Source organism: Psammomys obesus, unplaced genomic scaffold (genome assembly GCF_907164565.1).
Source record: "Psammomys obesus unplaced genomic scaffold, mPsaObe1.curated_primary_1811, whole genome shotgun sequence".
NCBI classification, from domain to species: Eukaryota; Metazoa; Chordata; class Mammalia; order Rodentia; family Muridae; genus Psammomys; species Psammomys obesus.
Genome location: NW_026591597.1, coordinates 2,498,634 through 2,519,169, shown reverse-complemented (window position 1 = coordinate 2,519,169; position 20,536 = coordinate 2,498,634). Strand labels below are relative to the sequence as shown.

The 20,536-nt window shown below is 47.7% G+C and overlaps 1 protein-coding gene across 1 annotated transcript in view; it reads left to right on the top strand.

The window, feature by feature from the left end:
- The window catches only part of Ccnjl (cyclin J like), a 48,986-nt gene that overhangs the window by 7,675 nt on the left and 20,775 nt on the right, over positions 1-20,536 (top strand). Inside the window, exon 3 of the mRNA XM_055610674.1 lies at positions 17,617-17,830. Within this exon, the coding sequence (XP_055466649.1) occupies positions 17,617-17,830 (214 nt within the window). The remainder of the gene's footprint in view (positions 1-17,616; positions 17,831-20,536) is intronic.

Genomic DNA, 20,536 nt, shown 5'->3' with positions numbered 1-20,536 from the left:
TCAACTGCTTGGGCAAAGGAATGTAGTCAGAGGTTTTTCTAGAATGTGAGCGCCTGGCAGAATGAGGTCATGTGGAGCTACACACACACACACACACACACACACACACACACACACACACACGGTGGTGGGGGAGTTTGTTTGAAAAACTGCAAAAAATAAACACAAGAGCAGTTGGAGGGTTGGCTCAGTGGCTAAGAGCACTGGCTGCTCTGCTCCTCCAGAGGACCTGGGTTTGATTCCCAGCACCAACGTGGTAGCTGACAACCATCTGTAACTCCAGTTCCAGGGGATCTAGCACTCTCTACTGGTACCCTTGGGTACTGCACTCATGTGGAGCACAACATACAGACAGACAGAACTTCCATATACACTTAAGAAAATAAATCCAGTGAGCCTGTGAAACTCCTGTTGTTGTAGCGTCAAGTCCTGAGATTAGCAAGCTGCTATGCCTAACCCCTGCCTTTAAGTGTTCATCGCCAACATCATGCACAATGCTTTACTTCATGGCTGCACCAGGATTTGGTTGTTCTTTTTGCTGTAGGACAAAGTTCTGATACTTGCTCTTATCAAGTTCAAGTGTGGTGGATGCCCTGGGCTCGGTGGAGTATGCTTGTAATCCCAGCACTCAGGCAGCGGCAGGTGGATTGCTGTGAGTCTGAGACCAGCCTGTTCTACAAAGTGAGTCCAGGACAGCCAAGGCTATACAGAAAAATCCTGTCTCGAAAAAAATCACACACATACACACACCAAAAAAAGTGTGACAGACATACTGACATATATTATGGCGGACAGGTCTGAAGTGTGCATACAGTTTACAGTGTATTGTGAGTTTTCAAGGATGAGTATGAACACATAACTAGCACGATCAAGACAATGGATGTTCTGTGAACCTTGTTCCTCTCAGTCGTCCAATCCTGCCTCCTACGCTAGACCGTCCCTGATCAAAAGTAAACTGTTACAGTTTAGAATTAGTTTGTTTGTTTTTTTCTAGAGTTTTATGTGTGTGTAAGTGGAGTGACCCAGGCCCTCTTCTTCGCTTTTCAGCCTAACAGGATGCTTTTGCCAATAACCTGTGCTGTTCTGCCTTTCGGGAGTCTGTTAGAACACTCTGATCCGCCATCCTTCCCCTGAATGTCTGTTGGGTTATTTCAGGAGAATCGCTTCATTGCCTATGGCGCTGTGGCGATGAGCCTTATCTTCCCGTCTGTCTAGGGATAAATTCCTAAAATGGAGTTGCATGTGACAAGATACGCGAGCGCAAGACACTTGCATGTCACCACTCAAATCCTCAAGAGGGTGCACCAGCGCACACTGTGGCCGGTGAGCATGCCCGCTTCACGGTAACTTCGCTGCTGCTGGCCCGGATAGAACCCCCTTTAAAAATGCAGTGACCTTGGATTAGCTAAAAGTGATGTCTCATTGGCTGCACGCAAAAACAAGGGGACTCCAGAGTGAGAAGACCCCCAAAGAGAAAGGCGAGGGGAAGGTCACTGTCTTAGGCCTCTCAGAGGCGGATGAATCCCCAGTTGCCTCAGTGAATGGGCCCAAAGCCCTGTGAGGAGCTGAGTGGGGCTGTTGGGAGTCTCTGGTGGAAACTCTTGCCCCCTCTTAACCCTGGCACTGCAGTGTGTACTGCAAGTGGCAGCTACTCGGTAATTGGATGCTTTGGAAGCAGAGTTTCAATTATGCTGAGGCTCGGGGTCCCTTGCAGGTCACTGGAGCAGATGGTGCCAGACTCTGGAGTCATTAGAGTGGATCGCATAGACAGCCTTATCTTTTCCAGTGTGAATATTTTTGGTTACAAGGAAAAAAAAAAATCCAATCGGTTTAGAGCACTTCTGACTCTGAAGCTAACCATTGTGACTTTTTGTTATTATTTGTTGGGGGTTTTTTGCCCTTGTTTTTTTTTTTTAATCTATTAAAATTTTTTTAGACAAATTTATTTTGCACTTCCCTTCTGTGCCTATCTGTCTGTTCCACCTCCGTGTGTGTGTGTGTGTGTGTGTGTGTATGTGTGTGACAGGCTCTCACTATGCAGCCTTGGCTGGCCTGGAATTCTTATGTAGAGCAGGCTGGCCTTGAACTCACAGAGATCTGCCTGCCTCTGTCTCATAAATGTCAGGATTAAAGGCATGTACCACTCTGCCTTGCTCCTCTTATATTTTGAGACAAGAAGGTTTGTCGAGCTCACCCATTCCCTACACTGATGGCCAGCAAGCCACAGGGATACCTGTCCCTGCCTCCCTTCCATACGGTTAGCCTCTGAGGGCAAGGACTGCAGCTTCTCCTCCCAAGCAGGAGGTGCTTAGGACATGCTCATCACAGATATGTTATGCAACCAAGGACTGTGCACTACAGCCCACAGTCGCCTCCCAAGGCTTCCCTCCTACCACAGTCTAGAGAGACAGGTGGCCCAGGTACTCGTAACTACATAGAAAACCAGCCTCAAGACCTTAAATGTATGCCCAAGGCCCCTAGTGAGTAGGAAAGTTAGATCTGTGAAACCTTGCCACCAGCTGTCCTGGAGTTCCGCCTTAGCCAAGACATAGCTTTTTCTGTTGTTGTTTTCACTGTGTGGCCCTGGCTGGACTAGAACTCTATGTCATCCAGGCTGGTCTCTAACTTACAGAGATCCACCTGCCTCTGCCTCCTCAACGCCGAGCTGTGTGAGAAGGTGGGTATAAGTTGTACAAAGTTTTTGACTTGGCGCCAAAACCGGTCTCCTTTCCTGCTAGCTTTGGTTCTGAGGGAGCTGCAAACGAAGACTCGGTTGAGCACTTTAGCACTCCTGCCTTCTCAGCTTCCTCGCTACAACCATCCCGTGAACCCAGCCACAGAGATAGTTCTCCATCGCCCTGAGTATTGCAGAGTTTAGTTCTCATGGTTCTCTGTGTTTATAGACAGGGTCACGATGGAGCCCAGGCTCACCTCAAACCTGCCATCCTCCTGCTTTAGCCTTCTAAGACTATAATCTTGTAAAATTTTGCTCAGACCTTATAGTTGCTTTAAAAACTAACTGTGAAGTTGTTTCTGGGAAGTCTCGTCAGATCGATGGGGGATACCTTGCCAGGGATGGGGACCACCCAGGAGGTAATATTTCTCAGGGTAGAGATTCTAGGCAGGAGGGAAGAAGTCAAACCATCTACCATTAGGCTTTGCTGCCTCTGAGTCAGAGGGTAGGGGAAGCAAACTTTGGACTATCTTATCTTTGTCGGCGCTCAGTGTGGCCCACTATGGAGCCTCTTTGCAGCATTTAATGAGCTCCGCATGTAACCCGCCATCCTGATGCTCTGCCAGGGGAAACCATATCCCAAAATCTGCTCCAAGAACCTTACTTAGCATACATACTTAAGGACACTCATATAAAACCACTTATAGCCACATATTAATGGCCATAAGAGAGAGTAATGACAGTATCCCTTTAATGGGTGCTTACTGTATGCTAAGAAGTTGATGTCCATAAGCACTATTTATTGAGTGCTCAACTGTCTGCTAAGTGATGGATTTCCCTTCTGTTGCTAAGCCCTTGTACAACTATCTTGAGTGGGTCCCATGACTTTCCAGATTGGGATGTGCTAAGTTTAGAGAACGGAATAATTTAACTTGGTCCACAAAGCTAGTAGGTTGGAAAGTTTAGTACAACTCCACGAAGTTCACCCCTCACCGTTCCCCACACTGCCCCTGTACAACAGGTGAGAGGCTTTGCCTGGGGAGTACTGACAAACTATAGAGGATGTTGTTTGAAAGGTGAGGGCAGGTAGAGGCAGGTGTGAAGGAGTTTCTCTAGCACAGCCCAGGGTAGCATGTCACAGTCACGCAATGTATGAGCCCCACAGCAACTGGCTTGTTGATTTGGAGGAAGATAGGAAGATGGACCAGGAGTTTTGGCTTTTGGGGCACTGGTCTCCCTAGAGACCTTATCCCCAAAGTATATGGAAGAACTGTGAAAGAGTGTGCGGCAGGCATGCTGGCTCCAGTTATTGGAGCCTGGTTGTTAGGGGTGTTGCAGCCATCCAAGGCAGTGGAGTGTGAACCAGCACAAGAAGAGCACCCGCCGTTAGGTTTAGGCACTAGGGTCAAGAGAACCAGTGGACAGAAGCAAAAGCCTGCATGTTGCTCCCTGGTTGGAATATAGGAGCTCTGTGACTGGGCATGCCCAGAGTTTTCACAGGAAACATTGTTCTTGGAGAGTCCCAGAAGGAAACACTATCTAGCAATCTTGAAGGACACGCTGCCAAATAAAAGAAGTCGCTGGTGTTTACTGGGCACCTACAGGGTGCCTGCCCGAGACTGCTTTGCCCACAGTTTTATCTAGTTATGGAAGTTGCTTCAGAGAGGCTGAGAATGTTGCCCAGGTGGCTGAGTGCCTGCTTAGCATACACAAAGCTCTGGATTTTATCTCCAGCATCATATAAAATAGCGTGATGGTACATACCTATAATTCCTGTTCTCAAAAAGTGGAGGCAGGAAGATCAGAAGTTCAAAGTCATCTTGGGACACATAGCTAGTTGGAAGTCAGCCTAGGATATATGAGGTCCCTGTCTGAAGAAGGGAGGAAGGAAGAGGGGGAAGAGGTAGAAATAATTGCTCAAACATTCCCAGCAGCCCTTTTATATGCTATTTCTTATTTTCCCCTCAGCTGACTGCACACCAAGCACCAGGAGCTGCTATGATTTGGATGTAGAGCCCTTTTTAACCCTTGTTGAACTGACTTGCAGAGTACGAGGAAGAGTTAGTGCCATCTCCTGAACCCTTCTTGATTCCCCGAGGCAGGCGTTTAAGAGATGAATGTAATTGGTAGAGCTGCTATAACAAAGAAGGAGCTTGGGGATTTTAAAGAGCAGAACTGCATTCTGCTGGTACTGAAGTACTGGGCTGTAATCACGGTGTCAGCTCTCAGAAGGGGACCTGTCCCTGCCTCCCCCAGCCTCTGGTGGGCTTCCAGTTGCATCTCTCCTGTTCCTGCTGCCTTAACGAGATGCTCCCTCTGTTCCTCTTTACCGTGTCTCCTTTCGGTCTGTTTTCCTTTCCAGTTAAGAAAATTTTAAGACTTATTTTATATGTATGAGTGCTGTGCCTGCATATATGTCTGCAGACCACTTGTGTGCCTGCAGACCTTGGAGGCCAGAAGAGGGCATTGAATCCATGGAACTCAACTTATGGATAGCTGTGAACCACAGTATGGGTTCTAGGGACTGAACCCTGATCCTTTACAGAAACAAGCACTCTTAACTACTAAGCCACTGCTCCAGCCTATGTTCTTTTCTTTAAAGGAACTATCCTAATCCACTATGACTCCATTTTAACTTGATTCTGTGTCTAAGGTCACATTCTGAAGTTCCAGGTAGACGTTTGAAGGGGGACACTGTTGAATGCTGCATAAGGAGGAGCCTCTATTTCTCTATTTGTAAGCCGGTCTTGAGGAATTACTGGCCCATGTGGTCGGCTGTCCATCATTTGAGAGACTCAGGAGTGAGGGGTCAGGGGAGCAGAACCCCAGCTCGGAAGTAATGGTGGAAGTTAATTTCCCATTGATCCATGGTGGGCTTCACATTAAGGTGCCCAGGAGAAGCTGTAAAAGGAAGAAGAGTGATAGCAGCCAGGAGTATCAGTGAGGCACGTTAGAGGCCTCAGCAGAAGAGTGGCAATGATGGCTGCCCTCACAGAGCACTTGTTTAGCTTGTGCAGGCCTTGGTTCACTCCCCAGCAGACGTGGGGGTGGGGAGAGAGAGAGGGACAGAGCCAGGAAAGAGGAAGAGAAGGAGGAGGAGGTGATGGAAGAGGGACCCAGAGAAAAGAGTTGCACAGATTAGGTCAGTTACAGAGCCACCGATGAAGCAGGGTCACACTGGTCTGACCCTAGATAAGAGGGTGTATGGGGGTGAGGAGTATCCTAGTCCAGGAGGGATGAGGGATGTGCTCATATCAGGAAGCTGGCTGACTTGAAGACCTTGGGGTCAGGGGTGATGAAAGAGAACCCTGCATGTTATCTGTGGGGTTGTTTGGAGGTCTCAGGGGCATAAGTGGGACGGCAGACAAGGGAGGGGTGAGCAGACATGAGCGGTCACTGTCGGCCATCCTAGCTGAGCCTGGTACTGAGTGAGGGTCAGTGACGGCGGCTCTCAGGAATGAGGAGATGCGTGGAACTCACCCATCTGCCATTCACTGAGTCGTCCAGGGGGCCAGCGGGACAGATGTCACAGGCATAACTTCCCACCCTGCTGGAAGGAAGTTGAGCCCAACTTCCGCAGAACAGGATGTTGCCGGCACTGTTGGCTTTTGGAGAGTGTTGAAATAGTGGCTGCAGAGGAGGAAAATGCCTCCTTGGGCTGAAGCAGTAGGCTGAGAGGAGGAGGGGAGCCTGGGGCCCGGCTGAGAGGCCTCTGAAGAGCCCTACCCCCTCTCCTTGCATTTTCCTCTTGAGATTTGCAAGTCTCCACTTCCTGTTGGCCACTTTAGTTGTACGTGGGGCTTCCTCACCTCTGAAATATATAAGCTCCCAGATGTTGTATTTTCAGTCTGTCTGTATGGCTGTCAGGTAGCACTCTATTTATCAGAAGGCATGTAAAATTGTTTGTCGTACTGAAGAAAATTCCAAACATACATCAAGTCCTGGGAGAGGTGTAGAAGCTTGGGGAGCAGGATTTCAAGGAGTAAAAAGAAAGGCTTGTTTTTCCTTGCCTCGGGGTGGCATGTCCCTCAGTCCAGCAAGCAGTAGCACAAGATTTCCATGGAGGTAGCAGGCCAGTGTTTACAGAGGAATGGAAGCCACCAGCATATTGTGAGATATAAATTAGTGAGCATCAGAGGGGGTACGGGTGTGTAGTTAAAGGGTTAAATACCTTCAAGTACTTAGTCCAAGTACCTTGGTCCTTGTACCTTTGGTAGGCACCCCAACCTTTGGCTGCCTGGGGCTTCCTCATACCAGCTTCTACAGCCTGTCAAAGCTCCCTCTCAAGCTGCTAATACCGTGGCCACAGGGAAATTCTTACCAAGGCAGTTTGGCAGTCGGAAGCTGCGCTTCTTAATCTCCGAAGGCTTTTCATAAATCTCTGGGTTTAGGGGAATCAGATTATGAAGCACTGAGCCAGGGATTTTCACCAGAGCCCCGCCTTGTGGATGCTCTGGGATTTCCCAGCACGTGCATGTGCCCCTCGGCCAATCCCCCCCCGAAAGCACTGTTTCAGTCCAGGCTTTCCGGAATACTGCTGTCCTGCTCCCCCAAAAGGAGGTGGTCCAGGCGGTATTCTAGGGCAAAATTAATTTAGTGTACAGTTCCCCAAAATTGTATAAATATTTTTCCGCTGAACAAATGTCCCAGGGACTGTGTTGATACGTGCTTTTGTGTTGCTTCCCAAACCCATAGAATCCTTTTCCTTTGGAAGCATGTCACAAGACGGCTATGTCCTACATCGCATACATCGGGAAACAGTGCCTTTGAAGTGTCTGATAGGCAGATAGATAATTTGTTGTCCTTTTTATGGTCTTTTTCATATATCTGGTAACATACAAAATAGTGGGTCTTATTATGATATTTTCATGTATACACATCATGCTACCTTGCCCGCGCTTCTAGTTCTTCTTGAGGCTTACACTCTTCAGAGACAGCACCTTTCCTGTTTGTGCTTAGGCAAGAAAAATGCTTCCCCTTTCTCCAAGACTTGAGTTCACCCATTTTCTCATACCTCACCTCCGGTCTGCACGAGTTTTACAATTGCCTACTGCAATAAGCACATCGCTTGTCCTCACCCATGCGGTTCTGCTACTGTGTGGTGTTCTCAAAAATGGGAGCTTCAGACAAGTGTTGAGCACCTCTTCTGTATCAGGTATCGGGGTTACAAGCTGAGGGACCCGAGCCTAAGTCCCCATCCCCATGCCATTAACAGTATGTTGATGAAGGGCAGTAAGAGTGAATGAGTGAGCCGGTGGGCATGAATGGATGAAAAGCCTGAGATGCTTAGGGAGTTATTGACAGAAGCCTGGCAGGGCAAAGACTTTTTTTTTTTTTTTTTTAAAGATTTATTTATTTATTTATTTATTTATTTATTTATTTATTTATTTATCTACCTATCTATTTATTTATTTATTTAATTATTATGTATACAATGTGATGTCTGCATGTACACCTGCACTCCAGAAGAGGGCACCAGATCTCATTGTAGGTGGTTGTGAGCCACCATGTGGTTGCTGGGAGTTGAACTCAGGACCTTTGGAAGGGCAGCCAGTGCTCTCAACCTCTGAGCCATCTCTCCAGCCCCGGGCAAAGACTTTTAAACTGATGTCTGAAGAAAATAATGCAGCCCAGGACTCCAAGGGCGAATAAGAGGGGTTTCCACCCCCCCAGATCGAAGAAGCCAGTGGTGACTGAATGAACTTCACAGTGCACTGGCCTTCAAGGTGTCAGCAACCTCCATGGCTGAGCAGCCACAGTGATAGCTGCCTCTCAGCTCCCGGCTTGTGCACCTGCACCTGGCCCCACACACCGGCGGTGCCCACACTTCTAAGCCCAGCACAGATATAAAAGAGTTTGCGTCCCTACCAAGGTCAATGCTGCCGTACAGGTGTGGTGGCGGAGGGGAAGGGGCACATACGTGGGATCTTTGCAGACCTGTCCAGGCTCCCCCACTGTCTGTGCATGTAACTCAGAGCGGGGTCTTTGTGGAGGCTGTGATTCATGCCTCCTTACCTGTTTCCCTGAACTTGCCCTCTGGGGTTACTCTCTTTCTACTGGAGAGCCCCAGCGGTTTCTTTAAGTACATATTGCGTTCATTTTTCACTTGTTCTGTGTATGCATGTGTGTGTGTGTGTGTGTGTGTGTGTGTGTGTGTGTATGTGTGTGTGTGTATCTGTATGTGAGCACAGATGTGTGTGCATGTGTGGAAGTCAGAGGACATCTACAGCTCTTGGTCCTCATCTTTCACAGTGTGGGTCCCGAGGACCATCAGGCATGTGCTATCTCCCCGGCCCCAGCATCAGTGGTTCTAAAGAAATAAAGCCTGACTTGACATCACCACCTCCCTTTTCCCTCTGAAAGGCTCTTCCTGGCCTTTGTGTGGGCCCCCATGTCACAGCAGGGGGCAGTCTTTCTGTGGACACTGACACCCCCACATTGCTTATCCAGAGAAGGATGCAGGATATCGAAAGGAGCCTGAGGGAAAAGGAGAGCATAAAAGGATTTCCCCCAGACATTCCATTCATTTATTCACACATGCCTTCACTGAGTCAATAGGTAGTCATTAGCCCTTACTGACTTAACTCAGTGTTAAGTCCATTTCATGAAATGGAGGGAATTCACTTTGTTAGAAATACCTGCTGGTGGTGAGAAACTCCTGAGGTGCTGTCATAGGGGACAGTGGTTGGGGAAGGCCTCTCTAAAGACCAGTGGGAGAACAGAGGGCCAAGGGAAGAGAGGCAGCCCACATTTCTAAAAACCAAGATTCACGGCACATTGCCATGAAATACTATGCAGCCATTGAAAATGTCGAAGAAGCTCTGCAGTGGGGAAACGGGAAGCTGTTGTGGGATCTTATCTTCTGAGGGAATCCACTGCCCTTTATGCTGAATCCCTCTGAATGAGTAATCAGAAAGGATCATTTGGGTATTTCAGTGAAAAGCTGGAGAGATGACTCAGGGGTTAAGAACACTTGATGCAGTTGAAGGAGACCCAGGTTCAATGCCCAGCATTAACACTGGGTAGCTGTTGTAACTCTAGTTCCAGGGCATCTGACGCCCCCTTCTGGCCTCTAAGAGCACTGCACACAAGTAGTGCTCATAAACTCGAGGAGGCACACACCCACATACACAAACATACATACAAATAAACCTTAAAATTCATCAGTGAACATAAAACTTAACTACTCAGGGGTTGGAAACCACTGAGGAAGGCATTTGGCACGCTCTGTTCATTGTCGGAGGGTGCAATGGGATGCTTGCTAAGTGTGGCAGCTTCATAATTAAAAAACTAATGAAAGGGGGAGGATAGAACCTTTGAATCTGGCCTCAATACAGGAGTGACTTAGACCTCTCCATCCTTTTTTTTTTTTTTTTTTTTTTTTTTTTTTTTTTTTTTTTTTTTTTTTGCTTTGAGCTGGAAATCTAGTAATTGAATTATGAAATTATATATTGATTTTTTTTTTTTAATTCAGACAATGTTGAAAAGCTTGAAAGCAAAATTTTGGCCCATTTCATCTCCATGCCCAGATAACCACTGTGAACATTTTGGTGTGTATCTTACAAAAAAAAAAGAATTATTATTTTAGCAAGTGATAATTATTAAAAAAAACAAATGGAAAACTCATAACAAAAGCAGGTCTTTTGAAGGTACATTTCCCTGAATTCTGATGACCATGACCATCTGTCCCTGGCCTCCATCTGCTACATGCACCTGGGACAGAAAGCATGAAAGCACTCCTGCCTGGCTCAGGTGATAAGGGACCAACATCTGGAGAGCAGGGATGGTCAGGAAGCCCCTTGCAGCCGTCTGTCCCCGTTGTTCCCTCCCCCCTGAGAGCTTGCTGCTGGCTGTACTGTCACTGAGAGGAAGGTCACCCTGCCTGGCCATGTTCCTGCTGCCCACCCTGCCAAGCTGGTTGTTGCTGACTGCCAAGTGCCTGCCTGATCTTGAGAGGGCTTTGCAAGCCTCCCAGGGCAGGCTGCTCCTTTGTCCCTGAAATCCAGGCCAGTCGCCAGCGAGGCCTGTTTCCTGTAGCCAAGCTGCTGCAGCCCTAGAAGGCTTAGGTCAAGAGTGCTTGGGGAATGAAGAATGCAGATCCTTAGGGCAAAGCCTTGTAATGAGTGCCTCTCCCCCGCTAATTGGGTTAGCGACACAATCAGCTGGACTTTCAAACTTAAACGGGGTAAGCGTGCTGCAAGTCCTGCACTGCTGTTCCTATCACAAAGTAGTACACTTCTGGGGGGGGGGGGGTGGGGGGACAGGAAGAAGCCCAGGCTCAGCGTGACTAATTCCATTTGGTTTGGGGGCCCCACAGAGCAGGCTAATAGACAGCTGTCCTTTTCACCAGAGGCCTCCTTGGCCCCAGCTGTCCATACACCCCAAGGTAGTAAAATTTGTACCATGTTACACAAAGCAAGTTCCTTTGAGAGCCTGTCTAGCCTTCCACTAGGCTTCGGGCCTCAGATAAACCCCACTTATCTGGAGTTTGATTACGCAGCTCCAGGGAAGGGCCATTCTCCATTCTCACTAGGATCACTAGTGTGTGCCAAATCTGTTACATTTACAGCAACATGGCCGGCATTTCTCAGACAAGGTCGCTGAAAGTCAGAATTCCATACCCAAAGTTAGTAACTAGCCAGAGCTGACTTCACGGCTTTCCACACGGCGGGGAGTGTTTGGTACGGGGGAAGGACGGCCATTCTTTTTCACTCCACATCCATTTCTCAACACCTGCTCATGTGTCAGCCATTAAATTGGGGCAAACTGTACAGGTAGAACCTGGCCGTGGCTCTCTGGAGTCTATTGCTCAGTGGGAAGACACTTAAGTAAGCAGAGTTTTGGCCACGAAGAACAAACACCGGGGATGTAGGTCAGTGAGTAACTGCTTGCCTAGCACACAGGATTCCTAGCATCACGTAAACCAACTGTTGCTGCGCACACTTGTGTGATCTGTCAGCACTTGGAAGGTAGAAGCAGGCAGATCCAAAGTTCAAGGTCACCTCTAGCCACATAGCGAGTCTGAGGCCAAAAAAAAAACACCTCTCAAGAAAAAGGGAAAGGGAGCTCAAAGGAATAAACAGCATGGGAGGAAAGAATGGAGATCCCCACTCAGAACAAGGGAAGTCAAGAGTCCATCTCAGGAAATGGCATTTAAGTATTCGAGGGTCAAGGTGAAGTAGGAAAAAAATCTCAGAGAACCAGCTGTGGCTGTCAGGGTCTTGGCAGCCGGTACCTAGTCTTTACTGTAGAAGCGTTGCTCTTCCCTGCCCCTTGGCATGCACTGCCTTCTGTTACCTTTTTATGTGCCTTTCTTTATGCTTCCTCCTCCAGAAGCTGCTCAAAGTAAAAAAGCCTTCCTGTGAAAGGACAGACAGGGTGCTCGGTGGAGCTGTCTCCTCTCGCTTGGCAAGAGGGAGGGATCTAGAAGGCGCTGAGCTTGCTCCAAGGGACGGAAGCTGAGACCTAGCATTATCTGACTTGTGTTTTGTGGCTGAGCTACCCTGATGAGGGTAGCATGGCGCGGGCAAAGGTCATTTGGCAAAGGCTAATACAGCAGCTGCAGCCTGCCAGACACCAATGGCCTGAATTTAGAGCCTCGCGCTTACAGGAAATACCCAGGCAGCCTGCGGGGTTGTGAGGGCTGCTGGAGGGTGGGAGCGATACTGAGGAAGCTACAATCCCAAGGCTGCTGCCTGCCTGGCTTGAGCCCAGGACTTGGCTGGTGCAGAGATCTTATGAAAGGCAGATAAAAACCCTACTCTAAACATTTCTCGGCCTCCTCGTTTTCCCAAGGGCAGGACAGACTTTCTTAGATCACACAGAGCTGGGACCCTACCCACTTTGCTTTCTTATTGACGTAGGTTAGGTACTGTTTATTTAGGGAATATCTCAGTGCTCTCGACCTTCATGCTGTTTTCTTTGTAGAAACTCCCGAGTCAGGAGAGCAAAGTGGAGAAGTGAATGAGCAGGCTGAAGCCGAGAGAAGATGAGGCAGAGGCTAGGTTGTATACTACACCCATTCTGCAGGCACAGAACTAAGAAATGCTGGGGGCTGGGCCTTGGCACATGCTGCTGGGCCATCGATAATGTGTCTCACTGGATCTGTAGCATCACCACCATCTGATGGCTGAAACCACCTCTGAGACTGAGTTACTCACACTCAAACAGTCGCTGTTGGTCCTCTGGGCCAGATCTGTACCATTCTGGGCTAGCTGAGTTCTCACGAGTGGCGGAAAGGAGCAGTATTTTTGTATCTCTATCTCTCTATCTCTTCTCTTCTCTCTCTCTCACACACACACCTCAATGACTATTCTGTTAAATAGGGAAGCAGAAGAGAATCAAAACTGAGGAGGGAAATTAGCAGTCAAGGAATTATGAGCAGTTACTAGTGACAGCAAGGAAATTAGCACTTCCATTCTATTTCAACAAACTCCTCAAAAATGGTGTTGCGAATCGAACCCAGCGCCAAGTACATGCTAGACAAGGGTCCTGCTATTGTACCCAGCATGATGCCCCTCTAACCGTTTGCTCAACCAGCTGCAGATCAGAACTAGAAAGAAGTGTCTGTTCGTTCATTCACCAGAAATATGAACTCATTCGTTTTACTCAGTATCACAGACCTTTCTTTCTACACATGAGCCATGATTTTAGGCACTGGGGGTATAACTTCAGTAAGGCAGACTCAGACCTAAATGTAGGATTTGAAACTGTAAAACTCTTAAAGGAAAACAGGAGTAAATACTCTATGACTTTGGACAAATCCATGGTATCTAGAATATGATTCCAAAATCAGAAGCAGCATAAAGAACTATAAGCGGGATTTTAAAACTGAACTTTCCTGCTGGGGAGACGGCTAAGCAGTTAAGAGGGCTTGCTGCCCTTCCAGAGAACCTGAGTTCAATTCCAACCATGAAGCCCATAGCCACCTGTGTAAATCCAGCCCTAGGGGATTTGATACCTTCTTCTGGCCACTGTAGACACCTGCACACATATACATATATACATGAATACAAAATAAAAAACAAATCTTAAAAACAAAACAAATAAAAATGGGCAAAGTGTTAAAAAAGCATTTCTCTAAGGAAGACTTAAAATGGCCAGTAAGCAAATGAAAAAAATGCAGATCATTGCTGAGCGTTAGGGAAACAAAACCAAACCACAGGGAAATAATACCTCATTCCCTGGGATGAAGAATAATTAAAAATTGAAGGAAAAAAAAAAACCCAAAAGATGAAAGTTTTAAACAGGTGTAAGCGAGGATGTGGACAAACTGGATCCTTTGTATATTAGGTATTGGGGATCTTAGCTAGGAAAACTACTGTGGCGAGCAGCCTGGCAAAGCTATCACACTCTGTCGCCCCACGAGTCAGCAATTCCAGTCATGATACAGACCTAAGAGAAACAAAACCACAGCTGTGTCACAGTGAAAGTTGTGGATGTATGACAGCCTGAGGAGAGGGAGTCCTTGCCCGGCCGAAGTGTGGGTTCAGGTCTCCCGACCCTTGCTTCTCTTCTGGCTTGTCCTCAGAGGTTGAGAAGTCAAGATCAGAGCTAGCTAGCTCTGCAGCCTGAGAGCTTTGCTTATGAAGATGCATGGAGCCCGGATAAATTCCTTAGACACATGAAGAAACCTAGTTGGAAAAGGTCCCTTAATCCCATGGCTTTACTGAATTCGCAAGGGGACTGGAGACTAAAAGACTTTGAAAATAATGGGTTTCATTCTGTCGTTTTCATATGTGTGTGTCACGGCACATTGCTGTGTGTGTGTGTGTGTGTGTGTGTGTGTGTGTGTGTGTGTGTGTGTATGTGTGAGAATCGTTTAGTTTAACCAGAGCCATCTGTGTGAGCACTAGACTGGAACTGTCCATTAGAGCCTGATGGAGTCACCAGTGGGCCCACAACTGAGGGCGATGACTTTCCCTCTCCTTCAATGCCGTCATGAGTAAGTGTTCTCTGAGCCAAGTGCCCACTACTCTTGGGGGACATTCAGCTATGCTCTATTGTGAAAGGATTATCCTAGCCAGGCTTGTTGCCAGTTTATACCTATTTGAGATCACAATTCCCTCATCTAAGTAGCCATTCTCTACCACCTGTCTCAAACAATGCTGCCAAGTGCCCATGGCTTCTGGGAAGGGCGAGAGTCTGTAGGCCTAGTGAGCCTCTGGCAGGGTGGCTCCACCTGCCAGCCTATAGGAAGCCGTCATCCCTTCTGGATCAGGGATTTCCAGAGGGGGCTTTTTCGAGGGAAGACTAACTCTTCATCTATATTCTGTAAGGAAGCCAAACAAACTCATTGGTGAACTCTGCCTGAGTAACGCTTATTAGGTAAGACCTCAGGAGAAAGGATAGACCAACTTCTCCCCCTAGAAAGGAATTTTAACAACAGTAGCAGATTCAGAGGTGAGGGATGAGGCTCTTTGAGCCCCTCCTTCGGCGCCTGACAGGCCCATTCTTGTGCAGACCCAGTGCAGGCCCTGGCAGCTGCTGTGAGTTCATAATTCAGTAGTTCTATTACTTAGCAAATAGCTTGTTTGTTTGTTTGTTTGTTTGTTTGTTTGTTTGTTGAGACAAGGTCTCATATAACCCAAGATGGCTTCAAATTCACTGTGTAGTCCAGGATGACCTTGAACTCCTGATCCTACTGTTTCCACCTCCCAGGGGCAAGAATTACAAGTGTGAGGCACTATGCTTGGCATCATTTGTTTGTTTATTGAGGTAGTCTCTTACAGTGTAGTCTAAGCTGCTCTCAAACTTGCTAAATTGGTCCAGGCTGGCTTCAAACTCCCTCCTTAGCCCGGCAGCCTCTGGGATTAAGAGTGTGAGCCACCATGAGTAGATCAACATTTTATTTTGGAAGCCATGGAGGCATTTTATTCTCAGCTTAAATTAAGAAAATGCTCTGCCAACATTGTAAGCTTTTTATCTACATTGTTTGGTGGCTCTGTGTGGCCACTACAGGAGTTCAAACTCCTTTAGTGCAGGTTCCAAACCCCAGCACCTCAGTGTGAATACGGCAGCCAATAACTAACTGTAGAGGAACGGAGGAAGGAAAATGTCTTCAGGGTACAGCTCTGGGCCTGGCAGACGCAGGGGGAAATCAGACAGGAAGCAAAGAAAAGTTGTTTTAGAAAAGTTGCTAGTTTTGGGTTTTGCTTGTCTGGAACTCACTGTGTAGCTTGGTCAGATCTGGAATGTTAGCTCCTCCTGAGTGCCAGGATTACTAAAGTGTGTCCGGACAGCTAGGAAGCTATGAAAGAAGTATAAGAGTTTGCCTCAGAAGATGCAGCAAGGGAAGGTTGTTCAGTAGCGCCCTGCAAAGCACAGGTAACACTTAGCGGTTAAAAGAGCTGGGAAGGCTGTTGATCCCAGCACCAGGGAGGCAGAGGCAGTCCGATCTCTGAGTTCCAGGACACACAGGGCTACAGAGGGAAACCTCGTCTTGGAAAAAAAAAAAAAAGGCAAATATCTTAGGTATATGAAAAAAATTGTAAAAATCTTTGTTGGAGCAGGGTGTGGTGGTGCACACCTGTAATTACAGAACTTGGGAGGCTGAGACAGGAGGATGGCTAGTTCCAGGACAGCCTGGGCTACATACATAGTACCTTCTTTTAAGGCAGGGGAGGGGGAGAAAATGAAAGAGGTGGGGGACTAGAGAGATGGCTCTGCAGTGAAGAGTAATTTCTGCTCTTGAAGAGGACCCACATTCAGTTCCCAGCAGATCACAGGCATCTCTTCGGGCCTCCTAGAGTATCAGGAATGTACTCAGACATGTGTGTGCACACACACGCGCACACACACACACACACACACACACACACAGCACATACATATGGGTAAGCAAATACTCATACACATAAAATAAAAATAAATCTCAAGAAAAATAATAAGATTTGATGGCCTACCTCTGAAATCCCAGCAGCTGGGATGGGGGTAGCAGGCTTTATTTCAGGGCCAGCCTCGGCTCCATGGCAGCTAACAGGTCTCCTGCACTATAGAGTAGGAAGCCTGCCTCAAAAACAAACAAACACATTCTTGTTTTAATATTTCTTTCTTTCTCTCCTCTCTTTTTTTTTCTTGTGTTCATCAGATAAATTCAGAAAACATGGCAGTGTAGAAGTGGAAGGTATCTTCTTGGAGAGAGGAGAATCATGGTGTTGAGAACCTGTGGTGGGAAACTGTGTGTGGAGACAGAGACAGAGGCAGAATGTCAACTATTAGCGATCATGGTGGACAGCACTTGCTGGCTCCTTGAGCTCTTCTTTCAAATCTGTTTGCTTTTACCGAGGAATGCCCTTGCTATGTTGCCTTGTCTGTCTAAAACACACTGCATAGAACACACTGGCCTTTCAAGTCATCCTCCTGCCTCTGCCTCCTGGGTTACGGGGATTACAGTCATGTCCAGCAACACTTTTTAGTTTAGTTTAGTTTAGTTTAGTTTAGTTTAGTTTAGTTTAGTTTAGTTTAGTTTAGTTTTGTTTTGTTTTGTTTTCCTCAAAGTGGGGGAAATGATCACTCAATCCTATGCACGGAGGGAGTTAGCAGGGATGTTCCTGTGTGTTAGACATTTGGCACACATTTTTTCTAAACCTCAGCTACTGACAAGAAACCAAGGGAGAAAATGACTCAGCTGTGCAGTGAACCCAGAGTTTAGATGTGGGCCCTGCCTCCAGGCCACCATTCTTTCATTGCCTTGAGTATCTCCGCAAGGCCTTTCTTGGGGAAATGCCTGGCTTTCTCTATCATCATGATGATACCAATGGGCCTGTTGCTGAGGGAGGGCTGATAGGAACTGGTCCAGAGTTTCTAGAACAGATGCGTCACCATCTGAGATTTGAAACAAAGGAATGAGTTTGTAGAGGGAACCGCTGCCCACTCTGCCAGTCCACAGGCAGGCCCAGGGTCTCAGCGTCCTTGACCTTCCTCTGTTCCCCTTCCTTCAGGAACTGAAGCTGCCCACCTTCCGCGCCCACTCCCCGCTCCTGAAGAACCGTCGGTTCTTTGTAGACATTCTGACCCTGCTGAGCAGACACTGCCACCTATGCCCCTCAGCCCGGCACCTGGCCATCTACCTTCTGGACCATTTCATGGACCAGTACAACATCACCACCTCCAAGCAGCTGTATACTGTGGCTGTCTCCTGCCTCCTGCTGGCAAGTAAGTAGAAACATCCACAGCTAGCCGAGTTGCTGCTACGCCATTCTGATTTCTGTGAGCTTTCCATGGCCTCTGTTCATCCTTTGCTGGGTGTGAATTGTCTTAATAAGTGCCGTTAGTTTGTGTACCTATAACATACCAGATAAAATAATAAGGATATTCACAGCATGACCTTAATAAATCTACACAGTAATTCAGTCTTGGTACCCCATGTTATGAAGGCTCAGAGATGCTTAGAAAGTTGCTTTGGGTTGCCCAACTAGTACATGACAGACAGTATTTGAGACCGTAGCTGCTTGATGCCAGGCCTGTGCCCTTGATGTTGTGCCTCCTGCTTCTTTCCATGAAGGCTCTAACTAGGCCCTACCACTCAGTGTTTTCAGAGCTGTTTAGAGGTGAAAGAGCTTTATTTGGTTCTAAGTTGGGTCTATGATGTAGTCCTCAGGCCTGAGCACATTCCGTATGGGGTCTACAACTTCCAAAGAGGTCTCACTATAAACAGCCAATCTCTGGCCATCTGTCCTTCTGGGTGAAACTTACTCTATCACTGTACTGAAGCTTGAATGAGCTCCTGACCACACAGGTCTGCTATGTCACCTTGCCCCTGAAAACTGTTCTGTGATGGATCAAGAGCCTCAAGATAATGGCCAGACTTCAAGCTCTTTTCCCTCTGGATTCATGCCTTTCTGCTCATCTCTCCCTGGACGGCAGCCACCCTGGTGATGCTCTGTCCCACTATAGACCTTTGCATCCGGTGCTCCCTCTGCCTTCATTGCCTCTTGCTGCATTTGTAGACGTGGGCTACCCACCCCTGTTGGAAACCACCCCCATCCTTCTGCACAGCTGAGGTCACAGATGTAGAGACACACAGGATCATGTCCTTAGAACTAACACCCACTAGGGATGACGCCGTGGGGAAAGCGCTTGCTGGGAGTTCGAATCTCCAGCACCCACATAAGTGCTTCGCTCTATAAGGTAGAGGACAATCGAGGAAGACACTGAACATCAACCGGTAGAACCTCATACACATGCGCACACAACATGCCCCTATGCACAAGCAAACACATGCGCACTACGCACAGAGATTTGCGGAGAGCGAAAAGAGCTTGGCGCACCATAAGTCCTCATATGAGCATTTGTGGAAACAGCAAAATGAGTGAAGCTTGGGGACTCCCTCAGAACCGGGCTTCCACCTCTCTGTGCTGCCCTTGGCGCAGAGGAGTGAAGCGTCCCTGAAGTCTTGGGCTCAAACTAGACAGCTGCCATTAAGGACGTTACCCTGGCATCCAGTATTAACATTTCACACTCAACTTGCAGTCGGGTTTTACATTCTTCTTTACGCTGGGTTACTACCCTATGCTGTTGAGTATTTCCTAGCTGATGCTATAGGAGGGTAGCACCCGCTTTCTGCTGTGCCTTTGTCGGATCCTGGCACATTGCTCTAAGCCCCATCGTTTACTGTCACTCAGTGGTGGTCCTCAAACACACACTCACACACACGCACACATGCACTCACTCATATGTATCTATGCATATATGTAAGTATGCATACCACACAGCAGTTTTAGATCTTAGTTGGTTGGTTGGTTTGTTGGGTGGGTGGGTGGGGGTGGGTGGGTGGTTTGTTGTTTGGTTGGTTGGTTTTTGAGACAGGCTCTTGCTTTGTAGCACTGGTGAGTCTGGAAGTCACTGTATAGATTCGTCTGCTCCCGGGCTTGGTGGTCCTCCACAGTGTTGGAATTACAGGCAAATGCCAAAGTGCCTGACAGGAGAGTAACTTTCAAGCTTCCCAAACCTAGTGTTATTTTCACCTAGGACATCCACCCTATTGTAAGTTGTCTCAAATCCAGGCCAGCTAAAATTTGCCAGTTATCAGTGGGAGCTAATTTTGCCCAGAGCCCAGGCTTTTGTAGCATCTTATCATCTCAGGAAGAGATGCAGAGGTCTGTGAGATTTCTCAATCGGAGAAGGGCAGAGCAGGCATCGTGTTTCAGGTACACCATGGCCTTTGGCCTGCTGCCTCTGTGATCTGTGGGCTGCATCGGGGCCTGTTGGGGGCAGGGGACTTATATTTCCTTGGGGCCATGAAGTTCTCCCCGAGCGTCTGTCTGGGGAGCGGGGTTGCAAGGTTCACACTGGAGACTCCATTGTGCTGCTGTCGCCATGGTGGAGGAAGAGGGCCTTCCAGATGGAGAGGCAGACGCCCCCACCCACATGTTGATGGGCTCAGCCAGCCCGGGGAGGCAGGAATGGAGTTTTTAGAACACCTGCCATATGCTCCAGGGCCCAAGGAAAGAAAGGTTCCAGTGACAGACTGAAATCCTATTCACCCCTCCTCCCCTCTTTCCTGGGCTCACTGTCAGTCACAGTGATAGGAGGTGGTGGCTCATCTTGCCTGGGGAAGCTTGAACTTCTGCTGATTTGGTCCCAACTCACTCTGAGATAAGAAAATCTACATCCCTATCTGCACCTGTGAGTTTGAAGTTTTGCTTTCTTTCTTTTTTTTTTTTTTCTTTTTTAAGATTTATTTCATGTGTGTGTGTGTGCTTGTGTGTACATGAATGCAGGTGTCCAGAGGATCGGATCTCCTTGGAGCTGGAGTTACAGGTAATTGTGAGCTGCCTAATATGGATGATGGGAACCGAACTGAAGTCCTTTGCAAGAGTAAACATGCTCCTAACTGCTGAGCCATCTTTACAGACACAA